Raw genomic sequence first — 26,623 nt, forward strand, 5'->3', positions numbered from 1 at the left:
ATGGCCACAGGACAGACCATCACAGAAGGAGGAAGTGAGACCTACGGTGGGTGCAGACAGCTGCAAACCAGAGGAAATAGAGATAAGTTATGAGAAATTTACATTTTTTTCCCATCAACCATGCAATGGAAGATACAAGAAAAATCATCAATGGAAAGTAAAGTGTTTTTTTGTCCACTTGAGACACAGAGGATAAATTTAAATTCACTGTATATATATATATAAAAGGCTCAAGACACTGATAAGTCCCTCAACCATCATCAAAGCCAACATCCTGGGCAGGCTAGACCTTGGGGCAACACCTGCCCTCCCTCTATGCCCTGTAGCAGTCTCTGCACGCTCCTCAAGTTCCCATTGTGTGCACTGTAGGGGGCTGGAAGAATGTTGCTGGAGAGGATATATTCTGGAAGACGGTTCTTTCCACCCCGAGGCCAGAAGACAGTCAGAGGTCCATGGGGACCCAGGTAGGGGCTCCTGCTGAGGCCCCAGTTGGCATGAGGTCACTGCAGGGGCTGAGCTCCCTTCCAACCAGGAAGAGCTCATCTGTCTCATCCCTGCCACTGCCTCTCTCCCTTCTCACCCCATTCAAACCTACTCTCAGGGCGGGAGCCAACTGGGTACCCTGTGGCCTCCCTGGCTAACTGATTTATACTAAGGCATACGTCCTATACAGTGTGAGCTGTGATGGTGAGTTTAGAATTGATTTGCCATAACTGCAGCCTGCAGAGGGAGCCAGCACCTCCAGGAACCCCATTCTTGCCATCAGCAGAGGGTCTATGGGTCCTACTTCATCCAATGTCTCCCTGAGCACCATGTCTGCCTGACCAGGACCCACTGGTCCTCCCATGAGGATGTTGCCTAGGGTTCCAACCCAATAGGTCCAAATACACCTCACCAACCTCCCCTCTGGGCTGTCCCCCCATTCCCCACCTCAGGGTCACTACTCATATCTCATCCACCCACATGTCTCCTCAGTCTCAAGACCCTGCAATTTCCTCCACTTGGCTCCATCTCCACTTTTCTCACCAGCTCAAGCCAAATCTTATCTCTGTGGACATCCCACTGGCCCTCATCAGGTCCCCCATGTCTGCTTGTTCCCGCAATCCATTCTCAAAACATAAAGCATAACATGTAACACAGTTTCACACTCTTCAGCACTTTCCTTTGCTCTAAGGAGAAGCCAGGCACCCACTCACCCGGCCCCACCTAGCACCCCCATTCCCACACCCTCTTCCTTGCATCCTCCCTGCTACCTGATGGGGCCCCTGTGCCTCTCTTGTAAGCTGACAGGCAGTGCACTTTGGGGATGGCTTACTGAAGACGCCCCTTGTCTGTCCTGTTCTCTAAGACATCTGCAGGGGCAAGAACAGATCCTGTGCACATCAGATGCCCCCAACCGTGCTTTCACACAATGTGTGAACAAAGAAGCAAACCAAGCTCCTCCAGAGGCAGGAGACAAGGACCTCCGGCTTCTTGGTCCCCATGACGCAGGGTCTGGTTGAGGCCAAGCCGCTCTCCTCTTCCACCTCTTCTCTCCTTCCCTTCTCTCCCCAGGCAACATGAGAACCTCCAACTGGCCCAGGGAAGAACTTGTAAAGCCCACCCCAACCAGGATAAGACAGTGGGGCATAAATGGGATGAGAGGGGTTGGCTCTTGGTGCCACACTTCACGAACACTCACACATGCACACACTGATGCATGCACACACTGACACGTGCACGCAAGTGACATAAGTACACACGTGTGCACACAGCGACATCCCAATACATTCACAAACATACACAACACAAACAGCCCAAACCCTCACTCTAAAACCTAACCCCAGCCCCAAACTGCAACCCAGAACTCAAGTCCTAGCCTGAACCTTGACCCCAAACCCCACCTCAAGTCAGAAGGTAAACCACAGGCTGAATCCGGAACTGGAATTCAAACCCCAGCAGGAATCTGAACTCTTCCGTTGTCTTTCCTCACCCGGCGCATAGGACTCAGCACCTGAGGCTCTGCTGGGCCCCTCGTTCTTGTCCTCCCCACCAGCTGCGCTCCCTGTCCCCGCCTCCCAAGGAGCCGCCCAGCCCATGTCCCCCACCCCGGTGGTCCCGATGAGATGCACCCAGGCTGACCCAGGGTGCAAGTCCCCACTGCAATCCCCAACCCAAACCCTAAACCAGAGGCCTTGTCTAAACTTTACTCCCAAACTTCCCCTCAAATTGGAACCGGAACCACAGGCGCAAGCCTGAACCGGAACTCGAAGCCCAGCTGGCCTGAACCCCGCCCTCGCCTGTGAGCGCCTGCGCTCCGGTCTCGCCCTCTCCACGAGCTTCGCGTCTGACCCCGACCTCCACCAGAACTGCTTTCGACCCCGCAGTCCCAGGGAACCCCAAGCCGCCCCCCACACCCCACCTCCAGCAGCACCCTCTCGCCCTGTCACCGCACCTTCACTGTGAGCTGGGGACCCCATTTCCCTGCCGCCCCCCTCCCCCACCCGGGAGCTGTGACCACCTGACCCAACATTTACGCCTTTGTCTTCGTGGCCCGGAAGCGGCCCTGCAGGCAGAGCATGACAAGTGGCCACGTGCTGCACAGCGGCTGGCTGAGGAAGTCACCCCCCGAGGAGAAGCTGAGGCTCTTCGTGAGTGCGGGCAGTGGGGGTGGGACCAGGAGCGCCGCGGAGGGTCTGGGGGCTCCGGGAGGGGTGTGGGGAAGGCGGCCTGGGTCCACGGGAGGAGCTGTGGGTGGAGGCGACTTTTCCACGTCTGCATGCGAAGGCCACTCCCCGCCAGCGAGAGACAGGGTCCGGGTTTGCGTGGGTTGCGTTCCGAGTCCCAGGGAGTTGATTCCGGGGCTGGGGACCCTTTTACCCTGAGCGCCGTGGGCCTGCAGGTCGGAGAGTGGGCGGGAAAGGAGACCAGGCCTGTGGACTCACAGCAGGCTCCGCAGCCTCACAAAGGACAGGAACCTCGCACCCGCTCCCCTTCCCTCCCAGACCCTGAGAATGGCGAGCACCTCGCACCCTCTCCTTTTCTCCCAGGCCCCAAGGAAGGCAGGCGCCTCAAACCTGCTCTCTTTCCTCCCGAGCCCCAAGAAGGCAGGCACCTCACACCCCTCTTCTTCCCTCCCAGTCCCCAAGAAAACGCAGGCGCCTCGCACCAGCTCCCCTTCCCTCCTTGCCCTCCAGTCCCGGGTCGTTCGCGTCCTTCCATGCCTCCACGCCTGCTTAGGGACAGTGTGCACTGCAGTGTAGTTTTCTATATATTAATTCACGTGGTTAAACGATTTAGAAAAAAAGAAGATTGGCTGCCCTTCCCCCTAGTGGCTAATTTGAAGAGTGTCGTTCTAAATTTCAACAATTTTACTGAGGAAACAGTAATTGTTAGGAGTCAGTATGATTATGTCAAGGTACATAGAAGAGGCTTTTCTCTCCTATTCCTTAGCCCCAGGTCCAGCCCTTAAAGAATCTATCCAGAATAAACTGATCCTACAGTCATCTTCCCTTTCCTTTGCTTCCCTGTGGTATGGGCTATAACCAATTCTGCGTTCTTGTCTTTCTCCATTTGTTTTTTCAAGTTTTTATTATAATTTAAGTTCTGGGATACATGTGCAGAACGTGGAGGTTTGTTACATACATATACACGTGTCATGGTGGTTTGCTGCACCCATCAACCCATCATCTACATTAGGTATTTCTCCTAATGCTTTCCCTTCCCCTGCCCCCCAACGCCAATAGGCCACGTTGTGTCATGTTCCCCTCCCTGTGCCCATGTGTTCTCATTGTTCAACTCCCACTTATGAGTGAGAACGTGCGGTGTTTGGTTTTCTGTTCCAGTGTAAGTTTGCTGCGAATGATGGTTTCCAGCTTCATCCATGTCCCTGCAAAGGACATGAACTCATTCTTTTTTATGGCTGCATAGTATTCCATAGTGTATATGTGCCACATTTTCTTTATCCAGTCTGTTATTGATGGGCATTTGGGTTGGTTCCAAGTCTTCGCTGTTGTGAATAAACATATGTGTGCATGTGTCTTTATAATAGAATGATTTATAATCCTTTGGGTATATACACAGTAATGGGATTGCTGGGTCAAATGGTATTTCTTGTTCTAGATCCTGAGGGACAGTGTGCACTGCAGTGTAGTTTTCTGCAGTGTAATTTTCTGAAGGGGTGTTGAAGGCAATTCCTTGAGGAATTGCCACACTGTGTTTCACAGTGCTTGAACTAATTTACACTCCAACCAACAGTGTAAAAGCATTCCTATTTCTCCATATCCTCTCCAGTATCTGTCATTTCCTGACTTTTTAATGATCGCCATTCTAACTGGCATGAGATGGTATCTTGTTGTGGTTTTGATTTGCATTTCTCTAATGACCAGTGATAGTGAGCTTTTTTTTCATGTTTGTTGGCCACATAAATATCTTCTTCTGATAAGTGCCTGTTCATATCCTTTGCCCACTTTTTGACAGTGTTGTTGTTTTTTTCTTGTAAATTTGTTTAAATTCCTTATAGATCTTGGATATTAGCCCTTTGTCAGATAGATGGATTGGAAAAAATTTCTCCTATTTGGTAGGTTGCCTGTTCACTCTGATGATAGTTTCTTTTGCTATGCAGAATCTCTTTAGTTTAATTAGATCCCATTTGTCAATTTTGGCTTTTGTTGCCATTGCTTTTGGTGTTTTAGTTATGAAGTCTTTGCCCATGCCTATGTCCTGAATGGTATTGCCTAGGTTTTCTTCTAGGGTTTCTATGGTTTTAGGTCTTACGTTTAAGTCTTTAATCCATCTTGACCCTGACCTCCTTCAGAACTGAGTTAATTTTTGTGTAAGGTGTAAGGAAGAGTTCCACTTTCAGTTTTCTGCATATGGCTAGCCAGTTTTCCCAACACCATTTATTAAATAGGGAATCCTTTCCCCATTGCTAGTTTTTGTCAGGTTTGTCAAAGATCAGATGGTTGTAGATGTGTGGTGTTATTTCTGAGGCCTCTGTTCTGTTCCATTGGTCTATATGTCTGTCTTGGTACCAGTACCATGCTGTTTTGGTTACTGTAACCTTGTAGTACAGTTTGAAGTTGGGTAGCGTGATGCCTCCAGCTTTGTTATTTTTGCTTAAGATTTTCTTGGCTATACGGGCTCTTTTTTTGTTCCGTGTGAAATTTAAAGTGGATTTTTCTAATTCTGTGAAGAAAGTCAATGGTAGCTTGATTGGAATAGCATTGAATCTGTAAATTCTTTGGGCAGTATGGCCGTTTTCACGATGTTGATTCTTCCTATCCATGAGCATGGAATGTTCTTCCATTTGTTTGTGTCCTCTCTTATTTCCTTGAGCAGTGGTTTGTAGTTCTTATTTCCTTGAGCAGTGGTTTGTAGTTCTTGAAGAGGTCCTTCACATCTCTTGTAAGTTGTATTCCTAGGTATTTTATTCTCTTGGTAGCAATTGTGAATGGGAGTTCACTCATGATTTGGTACTCTATTTGTCTGTTATTGGTGTATAGGAATCCTTGTGATTTTTGCACATGGATTTTGTATCCTGAGACTTCACTGAAATTTAAGGAGTTTTTAGGCTGAGTCGATGGGGTTTTCTAAATGTGGAATCATGTCATCTGCAAACAGAGACAATTTAACTTCCTCTCTTCCTGTTTGAATACCCTTTATTTCTTTCTCTTGCTTGATTGCCCTGGCCAGAACTTCCAATACTATGTTGAATAGGAGTGGTGAGAGAGAGGGCATCCTTGTGCCAGTTTTCAAAGGGAATCCTTCCAGCTTTTGCCCATTCAGTATGATATTAGCTGTGGGTTTGTCATAAATAACTCTTATTATTTTGAGATACATTCCATCAATATAGTTTATTGAGAGTTTTTAGCACGAAGGGGTGTTGAATTTTATTGAAGGCCTTTTCTGCATCTATTAAGATAATCATGTGGTTTTTGTCGTTGATTCTTTTTATGTGACAGATTACATTTATTGATTTGTGTATATTGAACCAGCCTTGCATCCCAGGAATGAAGTCGACTTGATTGTGGTCAATAAGCTTTTTGATGTGCTGCTGGGTTTGGTTTGCCAATATTTTATTGAGGATTTTTGCATTGATATTCATTAGGAATATTGGCCTGAAATTTTCTTTTTTTGTTGTGTCTCTGCTAGGGTTTTGCATCAGGATGATACTGGCCTCATAAAATGAATTAGGGAGGAGTCCCTCTTTTTCATTGTTTGGAATAGTTTCAGGAGGAATAATACCAGCTCTTCTTTGTACCTCTGGTAGAATTTGGCTGTGAATCAGTCTGGTGCTGGACTTTTTTTTGTTGTTGTTGATAGGCTATTAATTACTGCCTCAATTTCAGAACTTATTATTGGTCTATTCAGAGATTTGACTTCTTCCTGGTTTAGTCTTGGGAGGGTGTATGTGTCCAGGAATTTATCCATTTCGTATGGATTTCCTAGTTTACTTGCATAGAGGTGTTTATGGTATTCTCTGATGGTAGTTTGTATTTCTGTGGGATCAGTGGTGATACTCCTCTATCATTTTTTGTTGTGTCTATTTGATTCTTCTTTGTTGTGTCTATTTGATTCTTGTTAGTCTGGCTAGTGGTCTATCTAATTTGTTAATCTTTAAAAAAAACAGCTGCTAAATTTATTGATTTTTTGAAGTCTTTTTTTGTGTCTGTATCTCCTTCAGCTCTGTTCTGATCTTAGTTATTTCTTGTCTTCTGCTGGCTTTTGAGTTTGTTTGCTCTTGTTTCTCTAGTTCTTTTAATTCTGATGTTAGGGTGTCGATTTTAGATCTTTCTCACTTTCTCTTCTGGGCATTTAGTGCTATACATTTCCCTCTAAACACTGGGTTAGCCGTGCCCCAGAGACTGTGGTACATTGTGTCTTTGTTTCCATTGGTTTCAAAAAAAAAAAAAAAAGATCTTTATTTCTGCCTTAATTTTGTTATTTACCCAGCAATCATTCAGAAGCAAGTTTTTCAGTTTCCATGTAGTTGTGCATTTTTGGGTGAGTTTCTTAATCCTGAGTTCTAATTTGGTTGTATTGTGGTCTAAGAGACTGTTTGCTATGATTTCCATTCATTTGCATTTGCTGAGGAGTGTTTTACTTCCAATTGTGTAGTCAATTTTAGAATAAGTGAGTGCTATATGGTGCTCAGAAGAATGTATATTCTGTTGATTTCAGATGGGGAGCTCTGTAGATGTCTATTAAGTCCACTTGGTCCAGAGCTGAGTTCAAGTTCTGAATATCCTTGTTTCATTTCTGTCTTGATGATCTGCCTAATATTGACAGTGGGGTGTTAAAGTCTCCCACTATTACTGTGTGGGAGTCTAAGTCTCTTTGTACGTCTCTGAGAACTTGCTTTATGAATCCGGTTGCCCATGTCTTGAGTGCATATATATATTTAGGGTACTTAGCTCTTCTTGTTGAATTGATCCCTTTACCATTATGTAGTTGCCTTTTTTGTCTCTTTTGATGTTTGTTGGTTTAAAGTGTGTTTTATCAGAGACTAGGATTGCAACCCCTCCTTTTTTTTTGCTCTCCATTTGCTTGGTAAATATTCCTCCACTCCTTTATTTTGAGCCTATGTGTGTCTTTGCACATGAGGTGGGTCTCCTGAATACAGCACACTGATGGGTCTTGATTCTATCCAATTTGCTAGTCTGTGTCTTTTAATTGGGGCATTTAGCCCATTTACATTTAAGGTTAATATTGCTATGTGAGAATTTGATCCTGTCATTATGCTAGCTGGTTATTTTGCCTGTTAGTTGGTGCAGTATCTTCGTCATGTCGATGGTCTTTACATTTTGGTATGTTTTTACAATAGCGGGTACCAGTTTTTCCTTTCCATATTTAGTGGTTCCTCAGTCTTGTAAGGCAGGCCTGGTGGTGACAGAATCTCTTAGCATTTGCTGGTCTATAAAGGATTTTATTTCTCCTTCGCTTATGAACCTTTGTTTGACTGGATATGAAATTCTGGGTTGAAAATTATTTTCTTTAAGAATGTTGAAAATGGAGGTTCCAAGATGGCCGAATAGGAATAGCTCCAGTCTGCAGCTCCCAGCATGAGTGATGCAGAAGGTGGGTGATTTCTGCATTTCCAACTGAGGTACCACGTTAATCTCACAGGGGCTTGTCAGACAGTGGGGGCAGCCACGGAGCAGGGCGGTGTATCACGTCACCCAGAAAGTGCAAGGGGTTGGGGAATTCCCTTTCCTAGCAAAGGGAAGCCATGACAAATGGTACCTGGAAAATCAAGACACTCCAACCCTAATACTGTGCTTTTCCAAAGGTTTTAGCAAATGGCACACCAGGAGATTATATCTTGCACCTGGCTCGGAGGGTCCCATGCCCACAGAGCCTTGCACACTGCTAGCACAGCAGTCTGAGATCAAACTGAGGCGGCAGGGAGGCTGATGGAGGGGCATCCACCATTGCTGAGGCTTGAATAGGTAAACAAGGGCCTGGAAGCTCGAACACATAACAACATTAACCTTAAATGTAAATGGGCTAAATGCTCCAATTAAAAGACACAGACTGCCAAATTGGATAGAGAGTCAAGAACTATCAGTGTGCTGTATTCAGGAGACCCATCTCACATGCAGAGACACACATAGAGTCAAAATAAAGGGATGGAGGCAGATCTACTAAGCAAATGGAAAACAAAACAAAACAAAAAAAGTAGGGGTTGCAATCCTAGTCTCTGATAAAACAGACTTTAAACCAACAAGGATTAGAAGAGACAAAGTAGGCCATTACATAATGGTACAGGGATCAATTCAACAAGAAGAGCCAACTGCCCTAAATATATATGCACCCAATACAGGAGTATCCAGATTCATAAAGCAAGTCCTTAAGAGACCTACAAAGAGACTTAGACTCCCACACAATAATAATGGGAGACTTTAACACCCCACTGTCAACATTAGACAGATCAACGAGACAGAAAGTAAACAAGGATATGCAGGAATTGAACTCAGCTCTGCACCAAGCGGATGTAATAGACATCTACAGAACTCTCCACCCCAAATCAACAGAATATACATTCTTCTCAGCAATACATCACACTTATTCCAAAATTGACCACATACTTGGAAGTAAAGCACTCCTCAGCAAATGTAAAAGAACAGAAATGATAACAAACTGTCTCTCAGACCACAGTACAATCAGACTAGAACTCAGGATTAAGAAACTCACTGAAAACCGCTCAACTACATGGAAACTGAACAACATAACGAAAAGAAGGCAGAAATAAAGATGTTCTTTGAAACCAATAAGAACAAAGACACAACATACCAGAATCTCTCGGACACATTTAAAGCAGTGTGTAGAGGGAAATTTATAGCACTAAATGCCTACAAGAGAAAGAAGGAAAGATTTAAATTGACACCCTTACATCACAATTAAAAGAACTAGAGAAGCAAGAGCAAACGCATTCAAAAGCTAGCAGAAGGGAAGACATAGAGCAGAACTGAAGGAGGTAGAGACACAAAAACCCTTCAAAAAATCAGTGAATCCAGGAGCTGGTTGTTTGAAAAGATCAATAAAATTGATAGACCACTAGCAAGACTAATAAAGAAGGAAAGAAAGAAGAATCAAATAGATGCAATAAAAAATGATAAAGGGGATATCACCACTGATCCCACAGAAATACAAACTACCATCAGAGAATAATATAAACACCTCTATGCAAATAAGCTAGAAAATCTAGAAGAGATGGATACATTCCTGGACACCCTCCCAAGACTAAACCAGGAAGAAGTTGAACAGACCAATAACAGGTTCTGAAATTGAGGCAGTGATTAATAGCCTACCAACCAAAAAAAGTCCAGGTCCAGACGGATTCATAGCCGAATTCTACCAGAGGTGCAAAGAGGAACTGGTACCATTCCTCCTGAAACTATTCCAATCAATAGAAAAAGAGGGAATCCTCCCTAACTAATTTTATGAGGCCAACATCATCGTGATACCAAAGCCTGTCAGAGACACAACAAAAAAAAGATAATTTTAGAACAATATCCCTGATGAACATCGATGCAAAAATCCTCAATAAAATACTGGCAATCCGAATCCAGCAGCACATCAAAAAGCTTATCCACCGTGATCAAGTTGGCTTCATCCCTGGGATGCATGGCTGGTTCAACATAGACAAATCACTAAATGTAATCCAGCATCGAAACAGAACCAAAGACAAAAATCACATGATTATCTCAATAGATGCAGAAAAGGCCTTTGACAAAATTCAACAGCCCTTCATGCTAAAAGCTCTCAATAAATTAGGTATTGATGAGCTGTATCTCAAAATAATAAGAGCTATTTATGACAGACCTGTAGCCAATATCATACTGAATGGGCAAAAACTGGAAGCATTCCCTTTGAAAGCTGGCACAGGACATGGATGTCCTCTCTCACCACTCCTGTTCAACATAGTGTTGGAAGTTCTGGCCAGGGCAATCAGGCAGAAGAAAGAAATAAAGAGTATTCAATTAGGAAAAGAGGAAGTCAAATTGTCTCTGTTTGCAGATGACATGATTGTATATTTAGAAAACCCCATTGTCTCAGCCTAAAATCTCCTTAAGCTGATAAGCAACTTCAGCAAAGTCTCAGGATACAAAATCAGTGTGCAACAATCACAAGCATTCCTATACACCAATAACAGGCAAACAGCCAAATCATGAGTGAACTCCCATTCACAATTGCTTCAAAGAGAATACCTAGGAATGCAACTTACAAGGGATGTGAAAGACCTCTTTCAGGAGAACTACAAACCACTGCTCAACGAAATAAAAGAGGACACAAACAAATGGAAGAACATTCCTTGCTTATGGATAGCAAGAATCAATATTGTGAAAATCTCCATACCGCCCAAGGTAATTTATAGATTCAATGTCATCCCTATCAAGCTACCACTGACTTTCTTCACAGAATTGGAAAAAACTAAAGCTCATATGGAACCAAAAAAGCGCCTGCATTGCCAAGACAGTCCTAAGCCAAAAGCACAAAGCTGGAGACATCACGCTACCTGACTTTAAACTATACTACAAGTCTACAGTAACCCAAACAGCATGGTACCGGTACCAAAACAGAGATATAGACCTATGGAACAGAACAGAGTCCTCAGAAATAATATATCACACATCTACAACTATCTCATCTTTGACAAACCTGACAAAAACAAGAAATGGGGAAAGGATTCCCTATTTAATAAATGGTGCTGGGAAAACTGGCTAGCCATATGTAGAAAGCTGAAACTGGATCCCTTCCTTATACCTTATACAAAAATTATTTCAAGATAGATGAAAGACTTAAAAGTTAGACCTAAAACAATAAAAACCCTAGAAGAAAACCTAGGTAATACCATTCAGGACATAGGCATGGGAAAGTACTTCATGTCTAAAACACCAAAAGAAATGGCAACAAAAGCCAAAATTAAAAACGGGAGCTAATTAAGCTAAAGAGCTTCTGCACAGCAAGAGAAACTACCATCAGAGTGAACAGGCAACCTACAGGATGGGAGAAAATTTTTACAATCTACCCATCTGACAAAGGGCTAATGTCCAGGATCTACAAAGAATTTAAACAAATTTACAAAAAAAATCAACCCCATCAAAAAGTGGGCAAAGGATATAAGCAGACGCTTCTCAAAAGAAGACATTTGTGAAACCAACAGACACATGAAAAAATGCTCACCATCACTGGCCATTAGAGAAATGCAAATCAAAACCACAATGAGATACCATCCCACACCAGTTAGAATGGCAGTCATTAAAAAGTCAGGAAACAACAGGTGCTGGAGAGGATGTGGAGAAATAGGAATGCTTTTACAATGTTGGTGGGACTGTAAACTAATTCAACCATTGTGGCAGACAGTGTGGTGATTCCTCAAGGATCTAGAACTAGAAATACCATTTGACCCAGCCATCCCATTACTGGGCATATACCCAAAGGATTATAAATCATGCTGCTATAAAGACACATGCACACTTATGTTTATTGCGGCACTATTCACAATAGCAAAGACTTGGAACCAACCCAAATGTCCATCAATGATAGACTGGATTAAGAAAATGTGGTGCATATACACCATGGAATACTATACAGCCATAAAAAAGGATGAGTTCATGTCCTTTGTAGGGACATGGATGAAGGTGGAATCCATCATTCTCTTTTTTTTTTAAATTATACTTTAAGTTATAGGGTACATGTGCATAACCTGCAGGTTTGTTACATATGTATACTTGTGCCATGTTGGTGTGCTGCACCCATCAACTCGTCAGCACCCATCAACTCATCATTTACATCAGGTATAACTCCCAATGCAATCCCTCCCCCCTCCCCACCGCCCCGCCGTGATAGGCCCTAGTGTGTGATGTTCCCCTTCCTGAGTCCAAGTGATCTCATTGTTCAGTTCCCATCTATGAGTGAGAACATGTGGTGTTTGGTTTTCTGTTCTTGCGATAGTTTGCTGAGAATGATGGTTTCCAGCTGCATCCATGTCCCTACAAAGGACTCAAACTCATCCTTTTTTATGGCTGCATAGTATTCCATGGTGTATATGTGCCACATTTTCTTAATCCAGTCTGTCACTGATGGACCTTTGGGTTGATTCCAAGTCTTTGCTATTGTGAATAGTGCTGCAATAAACATTCGTGTGTATGTGTCTTTATAGCAGCATGATTTATAATCCTTTGGGTATATACCCAGTAATGGGATGGCTGGGTCATATGGTACTTCTAGTTCTAGATCCTTGAGGAATCGCCATACTGTTTTCCATAATGGTTGAACTAGTTTACAGTCCCACCAACAGTGTAAAAGTGTTCCTATTTCTCCACATCCTCTCCAGCACCTGTTGTTTCCTGACTTTTTAATGACTGCCATTCTAACTGGTGTGGGATGGTATCTCATTGTGGTTTTGATTTGCATTTCTCTGATGGTCAGTGATGATGAGCATTTTTTCATGTGTCTGTTGGCTGTATGAATGTCTTCATTTGAGAAATGTCTGTTCATATCCTTTGCCCACGTTTTGATGGGATTGTTCGTTTTTTTCTTGTAAATTTGTTTGAGTTCTTTGTAGGTTCTGGATATTAGCCCTTTGTCAGATGGGTAGATTGCAAAAATTTTCTCCCATTCTGTAGGTTGCCTGTTCACTCTGATGGTAGTTTCTTTTGTTGTGCAGAAGCTCTTTAGTTTAATTAGATCCCATTTGTCAATTTTGGCTTTTGTTGCCGTTGCTTTTGATGTTTTAGACATGAAGTCCTTGGCCATGCCTATATCCTGAATGGTATTACGTAGGTTTTCTTCTAGGGTTTTTATGGTATTAGGTCTAACATTTAAGTCTCTAATCCATCTTGAATTAATTTTCATATAAGGAGTAAGGAAGGGATCCAGTTTCAGCTTTCTACTTATGGCTAGCCAATTTTCCCAGCACCATTTATTAAATAGGGAATCCTTTCCCCATTTCTTGTTTTTGTCAGGTTTATCAAAGATCAGATGGCTGTAGATGTGAGGTATTATTTCTGAGGACTCTGTTCTGTTCCATTGGTCTGTATCTCTGTTTTGGTACCAGTACCATGCTGTTTTGGTTACTGTAGCCTTGTAGTATAGTTTGAAGTCAGGTAGCGTGATGTCTCCAGCTTTGGTCTTTTGACTTAGGATTGTCTTGGCAATGCGGGCTCTTTTTTGGTTCCATATGAACTTTAAAGCAGTTTTTTCCAATTCTGTGAAGAAACTCATTGGTAGCTTGATGGGGATGGCATTGAATCTATAAATGACCTTGGGCAGTATGGCCATTTTCACGATATTGATTCTTCCTATCCATGAGCATGGTATATTCTTCCATTTGTTTGTGTCCTCTTTGATTTCACTGAGCAGTGGTTTGTAGTTCTCCTTGAAGAGATCCTTTACATCCCTTGTAAGTTGGATTCCTAGGTATTTTATTCTCTTTGAAGCAATTGTGAATGGAAGTTCATTTCTGATTTGGCTCTCTGTTTGTCTGTTACTGGTGTATAAGAATATTCGCTTGTGATTTTTGCACATTAATTTTGTATCCTGAGACTTTGCTGAGGTTGCTTATCAGCTTAAGGAGATTTTGGGCTGAGACAATGGGGTTTTCTAAATATACAATCATGTCATCTGCAAACAGGGACAATTTGACTTCTTCTTTTCCTAACTGAATACCCTTGATTTCTTTCTCTTGCCTGATTGCCCTAGCCAGAACTTCCAACACTATGTTGAATAGGAATGGTGAGAGAGGGCATCCCTGTCTTGTGCCAGTTTTCAAAGGGAATTTTTCCAGTTTTTGCCCATTCAGTATGATATTGGCTGTGGGTTTGTCATAAATAGCTCTTATTATTTTGAGATACGTTCCATCAATACCGAATTTATTGAGCGTTTTTGTCATGAAGGGCTGTTGAATTTTGTCAAAGGCCTTTTCTGCATCTATTGAGATCATCATGTGATTTTTGTCTTTGGTTCTGTTTATAAGCTGGATTATGTTTATTGATTTGCGTATGTTGAACCAGCCTTGCATCCCAGGGATGAAGCGCACTTGATCATGGTGGATAAGCTTTTTGATGTGCTGCTGGATCTGGTTTGCCAGTATTTTATTGAGGATTTTTGTATTGATGTTCATCAGGGACATTGGTCTAAAATTTTCTTTTTTTGTTGTGTCTCTGCCGGGCTTTGGTATCAAGATGATGTTGGCCTCGTAAAATGAGTTAGGGAGGATTCCCTCTTTTTATATTGATTGGAATAGTTTCAGAAGGAATGGTACCAGCTCCTCCTTGTACCTCTGGTAGAATTCAGCTGTGAATCCATCTGTTCCTGGACTTTTTTTGGTTGGTAGGCTATTAATTATTGCCTCAATTTCAGAGCCTGCTATTGCTCTATTCAGGGATTCAGTTTCTTCCTGGTTTAGTCTTGGGAGAGTGTAAGTGTCCAGGAAATTATCCATTTCTTCTAGATTTTCTAGTTGATTTGCATAGAGGTGTTTATAGTATTCTCTGATGGTAGTTTGTATTTCTGTGGGGTCGGTGGTGATATCCCCTTTATCATTTTTATTGTGTCTATTTGATTCTTCTCTCTTTTCTTCTTTATTAGTCTTGCTGGTGGTCAATCAATTTTGTTGATGTTTTCAAAAAACCAACTCCTGGGGAATCCATCATTCTCAGCAAACTATTGCAAGGACGGAAAACCAGACACCGCATGTTCTCACTCATAGGTGGGAATTGAACAATGAGAACACTTGGACACAGGGTGGGGAACATCACACACTGTGGCCTGTTGTAGGGTAGGGGGAGGGGAGAGGGATAACATTAGGAGATACACCTAATGTAAATGACGAGTTAACGGGTGCAGCACACCAACATGGCTCGTGTACATATGTAACAAACCTGCATGTTGTGCACATGTACCATAGAACTTAAAGTATAATTAAAAAAAAAAAGACTGTTGAATATTGACCCTCACTGTCTTCTGGCTTGCAGGGTTTCTGCAGAGAGATCTGCTCTTAGTCTGATGGCTTCTCTTCGTGGGTAACCCGACCTTTCTCTCTGGCTGCCCTTACCATTTTTTTCCTTCATTTCAAACTTGGTGAATCTGATAATTATGTGTCTTGAAGTTGCTCTTCTTGAGGAGTACCTTCGTGGTGGTCTCTGTATCTCTTGAATTTGAATATTGGCTTGTCTTGCTAGGTTTGGAAAGTTCTCCTGGATCATAAATATCCTTAAGAGCGTTTTCGAATTTGGTTCCATTCTCCTCGTCATTTTTACGTCTGCCTCAAAGGTAGATTTGGCCTTTTCACATAGTCCCATATTTCTTTGAGGCTTTGTCCATTCCTTTACATTTTTCCCCCAATCTTGTCTTCACACTTTATTTCATTAAGTTAATCTTTAATCTCTGATATCCTTTCTTCTGCTTGATCAATTCGGTTATTGACACTTGTTTATTTTTCACGAAGTTCTCGTGCTGTCGCTTTCAGCTTGATCGAGTCATGTATGTTCTTCTCTAAGCTGGTTATCCTAGTTAGCAGTTCCTGTAACCATTTATCGAGGTTCTTAGTTTCCTCGCATTGGGTTAGAACGTGCTCCTTTAGCTTGGAGGAGTTTTTTTTTACCCCCTTTCTGAAGCCTGCTTCTGTCAGTTCATCAAACTCATTCTCCATCCAGTTTTGTTCCCTTGCTGGCAAGGAGTTGTGATCTTTTGGAGGAAAAGACACATTCTGGATTTTGGAATTTTCGGCCTTTTTGCCCTGGTGTTGTTTCCTCATCTTTGTGGATTTGTCTATTTTTGGTCTTCGATGGTGATCTTTGGATGGGGTTTTTGCGTGGGTGTCCTTTTTGTTGATGTTGGTGCTATTGCTTTCTGTTTATTAGTTTTCCTTCTGACAGTCAGGCTCCTCTTCTGCAGGTCTGCTGGAGTTTGCTGGAAGTCCACTCCAGACGCTGTTTGCCTGGGTATCACCAGTGGAGGCTGCAGAACAGCAAAGATTGCTGCCTGCTCTTTCCTCTGGAAGCTTTGTCCCAGAGGGGCACCTGCCAGATGCCAGCTGGAGCTCTCCTGTATGAGTTGTCTGTCAACCCCTGCTGGGAGATATCTCCCAGTCAGGAGGAACAGGGGTCAGGGATCCACTTGAGGAGGCAGTCTGTCCCTTAGCAGAGCTTGGGTGCTGTGCCGGGAGATACACTGTGCTCTTCAAAGCCACAGGCAGAACGTTTAAGTCTGCTGAAGCTGCGCCCACAGCTGCCCCTTCCTCCAGGTGCTCTGTCCCAGGGAGATGGGAGTTTTATCTATAAGCCCCTGACTGGGGGATGCTGCCTTTCAGAGATGCCCTGCCCAGAGAGGCAGAATCTAGAGAGGCAGTCTGGCTACAGCGGCTTTGCTGTGCTGTGGTGAGTTCTGCACCATGTTTAAACTTCCCAGTGGTCTCTTTCTCCGTTTTTACCTTTGGCTGGTCATTGTCCCTTTTTATGAGGATCCTTAGCCATTAGACTGCATTCTGCTGGCCTGAGGTAGAGACAAATGCCACAGATCAATACAGGTTACCAGGGCTCAACTGAGGCCCTGAAAGGAGGCAACTCCAGCAGCAGTAAATATTAAATATTGACATAAATCTGAAATACAGATGCAGTTTTAGAACCAAGAGCTAGACAAAGGAAGAAATTAACAAGAAACTCTGGCTTTCTGGGACAAAGCCAAGTTCAGAATAAAGGTAATCCTGATCTGAAGTTCCATAGCACAAAGCATTTCCCTCACAGTCACCTTATTCAGAAGTCTCTTTGAAGTCTGTGTGCATCTTCTGTTCATAGCCAGGTGCTTCTCTAGGGAGGTGGAGATGATTCTTGGACAAATGATTGTATTTAGCTTGACCTGATGTCTTGTGTGGTTGTGGCCTGAATTTTGCAGGCAGTCCCATGTGATTTGAATCGTGGCTCTACCTAATAGCTGTGCATTATAGGCAAATCTACTTAGTGAATGAAGCTTCACTTTCTACAAAATGTGGGGTGCAAATAATATTTATCACAGGTGACTGTTGTATTAAGAAATTGTATAATGTAAGGTTGATACAAGGCATGGAGCTCAGTCCCTGAGGTAGAGTTAGCCATCAAATGAACTGCTTAGTGTGGCATGTGCTACCTTCCAAATTTCCCGTGCCACATTCTCCCATGACAGTGAGAGATCACTGTCATTTAGCCACAGTGACCCCTTTCTTGCTTTGGAAAGAGCCAAGTTCTTCCCCACTTAGGGCCTTTGCACTTGCAGTTCCCTCTTCCTGGGATGCAGCAGCTTCCTCCACCACTTTCACATTCCTGGCTTCTTCTCATTCTTCTAGTATCAGCTGGTATTTTCAAGCAGTGTTGTAAGGTGATTGAGAGCACGTGCTCTGGTTTCAAATTTTGACTCTAGCACTTACTGGCTCTGTGACTTCGGGCAAGTTACTTCTCTGCATCCCAGTTCTTAAACTGTTCATTGGAGTAGTAATATCTATTTGACTAGGTTGTGAGGATAAATAAATTCATATATATGTGTACATATACACACATGTTTAGCATTTGGAATGGTGCTCAGTGTGTAGTAAGGCTCTGTGGAAGTGATTGCTGTTATAAAATGTCACTACCTCGAAGAGACCTTCCTTGCCCAGGTCATCTAGCAGTCTCCCCCAGACTGCTGTGATTATTGTCATATTTGGATATGTAATTACTGACATACTTGGGTTTATTTCTATTGTCTTATTTCATGCTATTTATCCTGCTTGAAAAAAATGAATTGAAAAATGAATAGCCACTTTGTGAGATGGTATCATGAAATTGAACATATGTTTAACTGAAGTTCCGGAAAGAGGATGAGGGAGAGGAGAGAAAAAATATTTGAAGAAATTTTAGCTGAAATTTTGCCAAATTTGATCATAAACAGTAGTCCACAGCTCCTAGAAGTTCAGCTAATTCCAAGCAGGATAAACACAAAGGAGAATGTACCTAAGCTCATCATGATCAAATCGCTGAAGACAAAGGTAAGGAAAACAAGGCAGGAGAATCGCTTGAGCCCAGGAGGTGAAGGTTGCAGTGAGCCAAGATTGCACCACTGCACTGCAGCCTGGGCAACAGATCAAGACTCTGTCTCAAAACAAAAAACAAACAAAAAAACAGCCAGAGGGGTAACCCACACTGTACCAGATTGACAGTCAGCTTTTACCAGAAACAGTGGAGGCCATAAGACAGTGCACTGACGTGTCAACAGCCCTGGAGGAAGAAAACCATCATCTGAGATTCTACACCCAGTGCAATTTTCTTTTCTTTTCTTTTTCTTTTTTTTTTTTTTTGAGACAGAGTCTCGCTCTGTGGCCCGGGTTGGAGTGCAGTGGCAGGATCTCAGCTCACTGCAAGCTCCGCCTCCTGGGTTCACGCCATTCTCCTGCCTCAGCCTCCCAAATAGCTGGGACTACAGGCGCCCACCACCTCGCCCGGCTAGTTTTTTGTATTTTTTTTTTTTAGTAGAGACGGGGTTTCACCATGTTAGCCAGGATGGTCTCGATCTCCTGACCTCGTGATCCGCCCGCCTCGGCCTCCCAAAGTGCTGGGATTACAGGCTTGAGCCCCCGCGCCCAGCTGCAATTTTCTTTTTAAGTGAAGACACTATAAAAACATGGTCACATTTTTTAAAAAGCTAAGAAGGGTGTTATCAGAAAGGATGCAAAATAAGAAATGCTAAAAGAAATATTTCAGGCTCCTGGAAACCATGACCTGTGGCTTTTATCCTATATGTAGTCTGCCTAACAGAATCTGATCACTGTAGGCACACATTGGTTTTTCTTTAAGTGTTCACTGAATATTTGCTAGGTGTGAGGCACAGTACCAAGGCTTTTAGCTGAGTCACTTCATATCCTTAGAACAGCCTGATAGCATAGGCACAGTGTTGTCCTCATTTCTCAGGTGAGGAAATGAAGACATGGAGAACACAGGCCATGACACAGTCTGTGGTGCCATCATCCTGGATTCTCCAGTGGCAAATTCTGTTTTAAAATATGAAGGCAAAACAAACACACTGTCAGAGCATCAGATAGAAAACAACAACAACAACAACAACAAAGACCATATGTTACCAGACAACCCACAATATGAGAAATGCTAAAAGAAATACTTCAGCAGTATGCTTCTAGGGAGTGTAATGATACTGATACACAACATGGACGCAGAAGGATTTCCAGTAAATTACAGGCACTGGAAGAAAGTGTTGGGAGGATGAAGACTGGAGCTGAGCAATCCACAGCTTTCAAGGATCTGCTTACAGATTTGGGAAACTGTATTCCATTATCCACCCAACTATCTTTGCAACGCTGTCGTCATCACTGTTCCCCCTCCCCTACCCTCAGCCCAAACTCTACACGTAAAGCAATATTGGTGAGAGAACAAGCAGAGCCCATGAAACCAGGCTGCTGGGCTTGAAGTCTTGCTCTGCCACTTTATGACCAAGGCGTTTATAGAATGAATGTAAAGTTGGCTTAACATTTAAAAACAGGCCAGTGCAATTCATCACAGTAAGAGAATAAAGAAGAAAAATCACCTGATCATCTGAATAGATGCAAAAAAGTATTTGACCAAATTTCAGCAAACCATAGAAAATTAGTTGTATCTATGAAGAACCTACAGCTAACATCATTCTTAATCATAAAATACTGAACGTTTTGCCCTAAGATCATGAACAAAGCAAGGATGTCTGTGCATATGACTTTTATGCAGTGTTGTACCAAAGGGTCTAGTCAGTGTAACAAGCATTAAAAAGAAATGAAAGTCAGGGAGATTGTAAAAGATGAAGTAAAATTGTCTTTATTCTCAAAAGGCATGATTGGATATACAGGAACTTCTAAGAAATCTTCAAAAACCCTCCCAGAACTAGGTGAATATAGCAAGATCACAGAATTTAAGGTGAACATATAAACTTAATGTATGGAAATACAGCTGCATAATTTACACAAAATCGAAATAATGCAGTAGCATAAAAACCCTCACAAGATATGAGAGTAAACGCCAGCTAGAGTAGTAACAGTACACTTGCTATGCTCATAATATACATGCACCTGCACCATGCACACACACAATTGTGAAGGCAGCAGCCTGGGCAAGACTTCAGGTGACTGTAAATAAGTAGCACTTATTTTTATGTTCCTCAACTCTATCCTGTCTGGCTGTGCCTCAATCTTCAATCTTTTTCAATCCAAGGCTTATTGGGCATGGGTTATGCTGGGAGATTTAAGTGAGGCCCAGGAGTTGATATAGCAGCAATGAAGTCTTTGGGACCTTCCCTGAGTCATTTTAGTGGTGCAGAAGGGGAACAGCCTAATTAGAGTGATTTCACAAAACAGGAGAAGAGGAAATGAAGATTAGCAGTGAGGAAACTCTTCAGAGTTTTAAGGTAAAGAGGGTAGAAAACCTGGGCCATAGTTGGAAGAGAATGCGGGCTAAAGACAAACTTTTAAATTTTTTCTAAGATGGGAGAAGTTTGCGTCTTGATGGGAATGATCCTAGTAGAGGTGAAGAACTGTTGGGGTGATGTCCATTTGTGAGTGAGAGGGTGTTCACAAATGCAAGAAGGTTGGCCTTAGAATGGATGAAGATTCTGTGCTCCCCAGTGACAAGGTCCAGGGCTATAGGCACAGGCAGGCTGGTGGGTGTGGAGGCGGATTCTCTTTGCATTGCTTATATTTTCTCATGGAATAAGAAACAAAGAAATAGGGGCGTTGGAGGTTTAAAGGGAGAGAAGTTGAGAAGTTGTTGCAAAACAGCAGGAGAAAGCCATGAACTAGGTAAATATGGTAGGACATTGGGCCACGTGAGGGCCCCTTGAAGTTAAAGTGATACCAGCAGCATGGTTATGTAATTCTCTCCAGCTGTTCACAGCTGAATGGGAACAGGTGGAGTAGGCAAAGCATTAGGCTTAGCCAGGGGCTGTGGTTTTGCCAGATAAATAAGAGGAATGGAGAAAGAAGCAAGGGTGTGATTATAATAGAGCCATGGAAAGGAAGTTTGATAAGGGGGAGAATAACAGGGATAAAAGGTGAGTGGGAAAAGGTGGTAGGAGTCCTAGAGTGTAGGTCTCCTGCGTTCTAAAGAGTTGTGATAATAGCCCGATGCTTGGCATCTGTAGTCCTTCAGGGTTGTATACCAAGTGGTTTGGGTTTATTTGCATAATAAAACTATAGGGTACTCAGGGTGGTGGTGGTGGTGATTCCAGTAGCTGAGACAAGCTCCAAAGAGGTAAGTGGCTTATGTGGCTTACTGGAAAGTCATACCTGGAGCCAGTGGAAAAGCATAGACTCTTCCACAGTTCTCTACCATGGGTAGTCTTTTATCCCTGTGTGTGGTGTCTGCTCGTGGATCACTCAGTCTTGTTGAAGAGATGGAAGAAGGCAGCCTGAGAGAAAATGTAATCATGCATTCAATTCTATGGGGTGGAGTAGTGTAAGGAGTTTATCTGATCACTAATACATACTGAGCACTTAGCATGTACGAGACACTATTATAAGTACTAGGGATACAGCAGTGAACAAGATAGAAAAAAAGCCTCTCAGTGCTTTGGGAGGCAGAAGCAGGAGGATCACATGAGGCCAGGAATTCAGGATGAGCCTAGGCAACATAGTGAGACCCCATCTCTGCAGAAAAATATATTAAAGAATTAGCTAGGTATGGTGGTGTGTGCTCTAGTCCCAGCTACTTAGGAGGCTGAAGTGGGAGGATTACCTAAGCTCAGGAATTAGAGGGTGCAGTGAGCTGTGACTGTGCCACCACTGCACTCCAGCCTGAGTGACAAGAGTAAGACTCTTCTTCCCTTAAAAATGAAGCATCCTGAAGTCCTGTGCTTGAGAGAAGTTTTAGAAGGGTTTTTCTGTGACTCTTCTAAAGCATCATGATATGGTAAAAAGCACATTTTACTAAAAGTTGGGAAACATGTTTTTCTGCTACTTGTTTACTGCTAATACTTCTGCTTCTGACACTGTTGCTTCAACTCACCATGCTTAGTGGAGGTCCCCATCTATAAACTAAGATGTTGTGGCTTTGAGAGTTCTGCTCTGTCTAAAAGTGCTATGCACTGAGGTCAGTGTTTTAGCCTAATGACATTGTTGCTATAAAGTGTCCTCACCCAACCTCCTGCTCTAAAGTGTGGAAATGCACATGTTATTTTGTAGTGATGAGACTCTGTTGACATAGTGAGACGCTGCAGTAAAATGCATTCAGAGTCACTCGCCACCTTTGAAACTCTGGGGAAATCCGAAAGGGAGACATAGGCTGAGTGCAGGTCCAAGTCCCATCCTCACCTTAGTGATGTCTTAGATCTGTTAAAAGCTTGGTAATAACAAATGAATGTTTCCCCTCTTCTTACTCCTTCCTGGTGGGATTTAGGCCTGGAGGAAACGCTGGTTTATCCTGCGGAAGGGCCAGACTAGCAGTGACCCAGATGTTCTGGAATACTACAAGAATGATGGCTCCAAGAATCCCCTGCGCACCATCAACCTGAACCTCTGTGAGCAGCTGGATGTTGGTGTGACTCTGGACTTCAACAAGAAGGAGATTCAGAAAGGCTACATGTTTGACATCAAGACCAGTGAGCGTACCTTTTACCTGGTGGCTGAGACCAGGGAGGACATGAACAAGTGGGTCCAGAGCATCTGTCAGATCTGTGGCTTCAGGCAGGTTGAGGAAAGCACAGGTATGGGAGCACACACAGCCCTGTCTCAGGAGGGGCTGAGATGAGGCCCTCCGATCTCCAGCAAGGAGGGTAGCTCTAGCTGCCAACACTGCCAAGAAGTGTTGGGCTCGTGATGAAGCTAAAGGCATTTTGGGTGTTTCTTCAGATACCTCGATATCACTACCATCGTCAGTCCTCCACCTCTCCCCCTTCCCTGAGCTCTCTGCACCTTTGCCCTGTCGCCTCTCAGCCACCCCTAGGGAAGACCTCTCTTTCACCCTCTACTGATCCATCTCTGGCTGTTCTGGCCCACCTACTTCAGACCGCCTGGCACAGTTGCACTTGACCCTTGGTGGGTTTGTTTAGGGGTGCTTTGTGAATCTTACTGATTTATAATCACTTAGGAGGGGACAGGTGAAAGGAGCAAATACAGAGTTATGCTTGGGTTTTAATAACCTTCACAAAAGAGTAGTTCAGCTTTTTAAAATGAATTGTAAGTTGCAGAAGTGCTCCTTCACATTTGTTCGGGCTCATCCTCTACTCACCGGGAAGGTTAAGGAGCAGGCTTTTTTTCTTTCTTTTTTTTTTTTTCTGAGGCAGTTGTATGGTCTAAATTGGTCATTCTTGAACCTGGTTGCACATCAGAATTGAGGGACATTTTTCAAATGTTGATGCCAAGGACCTGTGCCAAGTGAGTTACCTAGAAATCTTTGAGTGGTGGACCCAGGCATTAGTGTCTTTTGGAAGCTCCACTCTTTCCCACTTTTTTGGGAGGGTAAAATTGAAAAGAAAAGCTTCATTTTGAGTAGCAAGGGTCCAGGGCTCAGCAGATACTTCCTGTACATATTTTAGATTTTGAAGGCCACATATAGTCTCTATTTTATATTCCTGTTTTTTTAAAATGTTACAATCCTTTGAAAATGTAAAAACCATTCTTAGCTCATCAGCATCAGGATAACCTGGGAACTTGTTAGACCTGCACATTCTTGTCAGAACGTCAGTAAGTAATTCATTCTTGTAAGTCAGTCTGCACCCCAGTCCAGACTTACTGAATCAGAAACTCTGGGACAAAACACAGCAGTCTGGTTTTAAGAACTCTTCAGGCAACGTTTATTGTCAGAACTGCTTTGAAAGGATGTTTCTGGAGCTATAGGCCTTTTGAGAGAGCTGATCAGCTTTATAGCCATGACTTGGTGCTGATAGACCCCCAGGTCTGCATATAAATGGACTCTGGGTCATGGATAGGACTCTACTGCCTGAGTGCTAGACAGGGGCTGTGGAGGTGAGGGTGGGTCCCTCTTTCATCCTCACAGCCCACACATACAACTGGGGGCATGAAGGATGCTTGGGGTGACAGGACAGAGTGAGTGGGTTGTGGAAAAGTGGCCTTTCCTACCAGACTGAGGTGCCTGGACTTTATTGGGAGGGCAATGAGGAGCAGTGACTGTCACCAGGAGAGTAGTTCCTTACTATGCTACATCCTTTGTTTGATCAACACATACTTGTTGTATCACATACTGGGCTTGATTCTGAGAACAAAACCATTGCAAAAGAGATAAAATCTCTGCCTTCACTGAGTTTCGAGCTGAATGTATGGGGCGATGAGAGAAAGGTTGGTATTTTACAAGAATTCCATTTGAAACACGAGCAATTACTGGCAAGAAACTGGTTGAAGAAATAAACAGAAATATGGTTTTAGAAAGAGAGAGAATGCTTTGTGAGTCAACTTAAGGATGCAGGGCCACTGTGGAAGAGCTTTCCACGAGCAATGCCGTAAAGACAGGACATGGTTGGTGAAAAACAGTGAAGGGTCACAGTGATGCCTGGGCTCTGGCTTGGAGAGTGGAGTGGACAGTCATGCTGATGTGCCTCACCTAGAGGGAACACAGGCATGCGAGGGGCTCGCTTGGAGCATCGGGGACACCTGCTTGTGGGGTGTCTGCCTTGCAGCGGGGAGCCCCAGAAAGGCCTGAGCTGCAGGTTCAGATTTTAGCGTTGCCATAACTTAGGCGGTACCAGGGGCTGTGGGAGGACAGGATCATCCTGCAGTATCCAGAGTCAGGGTGAGGAGGGTCTAGAGCGGAACCCTGAAGAATAGCTCCATTGAAGGCAGAGGAAGCAGATCCAACAAGATGGTAGGAGCAGAGGCTCGGCAGAGCTTTCTGTTGCACCCTCCGTGGGCAGTAGCTGTGTTCATCCTTGGTGTCGTGGCTGCTTGGCCCCCTAGCATAGACTCTTTCTCCTCCACTGGTAAAGCATTCATCTTGCAGGTCTTTTGGAGCTGCAAGGCCATTGATTCTGTTAGCAGACATCCCACTCACCAGGAGACCTGCATGGGAGCTCATCTTGGAGTGCACGTAGCTGTCAGTGGAGCCATCTTTCCCAGAGCCCTGTCAGATGTTTCTGTTGCTCACTGGCAGAACTTGTCTTGCCCAGCATCAGAAACAGCTGGAGAGGAGCAGACACTCAGGGGCATTAGCCAGCTGGGGTTCCTGCTTCAGGCCATGAGGTGGCACAGCCAGAAATAGGCCAGATATCAGGGAGGCAGAAAGAGAACTCGGTCCCCTCTGATATGACTTGAGGAACCCTTAGAAAGCCACCATCAACACCACCCAAACATAACCCCACTAACGATCACATCATTTGAAATTACACCTGTAGACCTTCATTTCTTTTGAACAAGAAGTTTTGCTGTTGGGATTTTTGATTGCTGAAAGTTATGTTTTTATTTATTCTGCAAACACAAACTAAAAACTGTCTATGTACCTGGCCTCTATCAGGTGAATGCTTGGGCCGTGGAGGTGACAACATCAGTTGCGGCTCTCAAAAACCCATGGACTGGGCAAGGAAGTGCCTATGATGGGATCATGCATATAATGGGAACATGGGCCAAATGCTGTGACACCCAGAAGAAAGCTGGTTCAGGAAGTTTCAGAGAGAATATGATATTTGAGCAGGGTCTTAAAGTCTGCATGTGAGTTTGAGTAGAAGTGAAATCCATGCAGAAGGAACAGCATAAGCCAAAGCAAAGAAGCCTGAAAGAGGCTGGTGTGTGCAGGATGGCCGATGCTGCCATATACCTCGGTTGTGGGTGTAGGAAAGCAGGAAACAGGTCAGACTGTGAAAGGCCTTGTAGGTTCTGTTGAGGAGTGTGGACAGGTCCTGGAGAGCAAGCCAGATGAACAGTGTGCTGGGCTTGGGGTGCAGCAAAGTACCACCTGTCCATGATACCCTCTCTTCCTTGCCAACACATCAGGAGTCTGAGATGCTGTGGAAGGACAGGCAGGAAAGCTGGGTTTCCAAGAATGCGGCTTCAGTTGGCAAGCCTCACTTGACCCAGACAGCCTTAACTTTGAGGGAGGCCGTGACAGAGGAGCCACCATGGAGGAGGGAGGTGGTGGCACTCACTACTGCAGAGGCTGTCTTGCCTGGGGGCCTGGACCACACTCCTGGACTGTGGGGAGTCACA

At 43.8% G+C, this 26,623-nt stretch overlaps 1 protein-coding gene across 1 annotated transcript in view; it reads left to right on the top strand.

The window, feature by feature from the left end:
* Positions 1–26,623, top strand: part of GAB4 (GRB2 associated binding protein family member 4) — a 64,967-nt gene continuing 38,344 nt past the window's right edge. Inside the window, 6 exon segments of the mRNA XM_030915328.1 lie at positions 1–46; positions 370–464; positions 1,359–1,497; positions 2,447–2,551; positions 2,554–2,630; positions 22,869–23,175. Of these exon segments, the coding sequence (XP_030771188.1) occupies positions 1–46; positions 370–464; positions 1,359–1,497; positions 2,447–2,551; positions 2,554–2,630; positions 22,869–23,175 (769 nt within the window).

Source organism: Rhinopithecus roxellana, chromosome 13 (genome assembly GCF_007565055.1).
Source record: "Rhinopithecus roxellana isolate Shanxi Qingling chromosome 13, ASM756505v1, whole genome shotgun sequence".
Lineage (NCBI taxonomy): Eukaryota > Metazoa > Chordata > Mammalia > Primates > Cercopithecidae > Rhinopithecus > Rhinopithecus roxellana.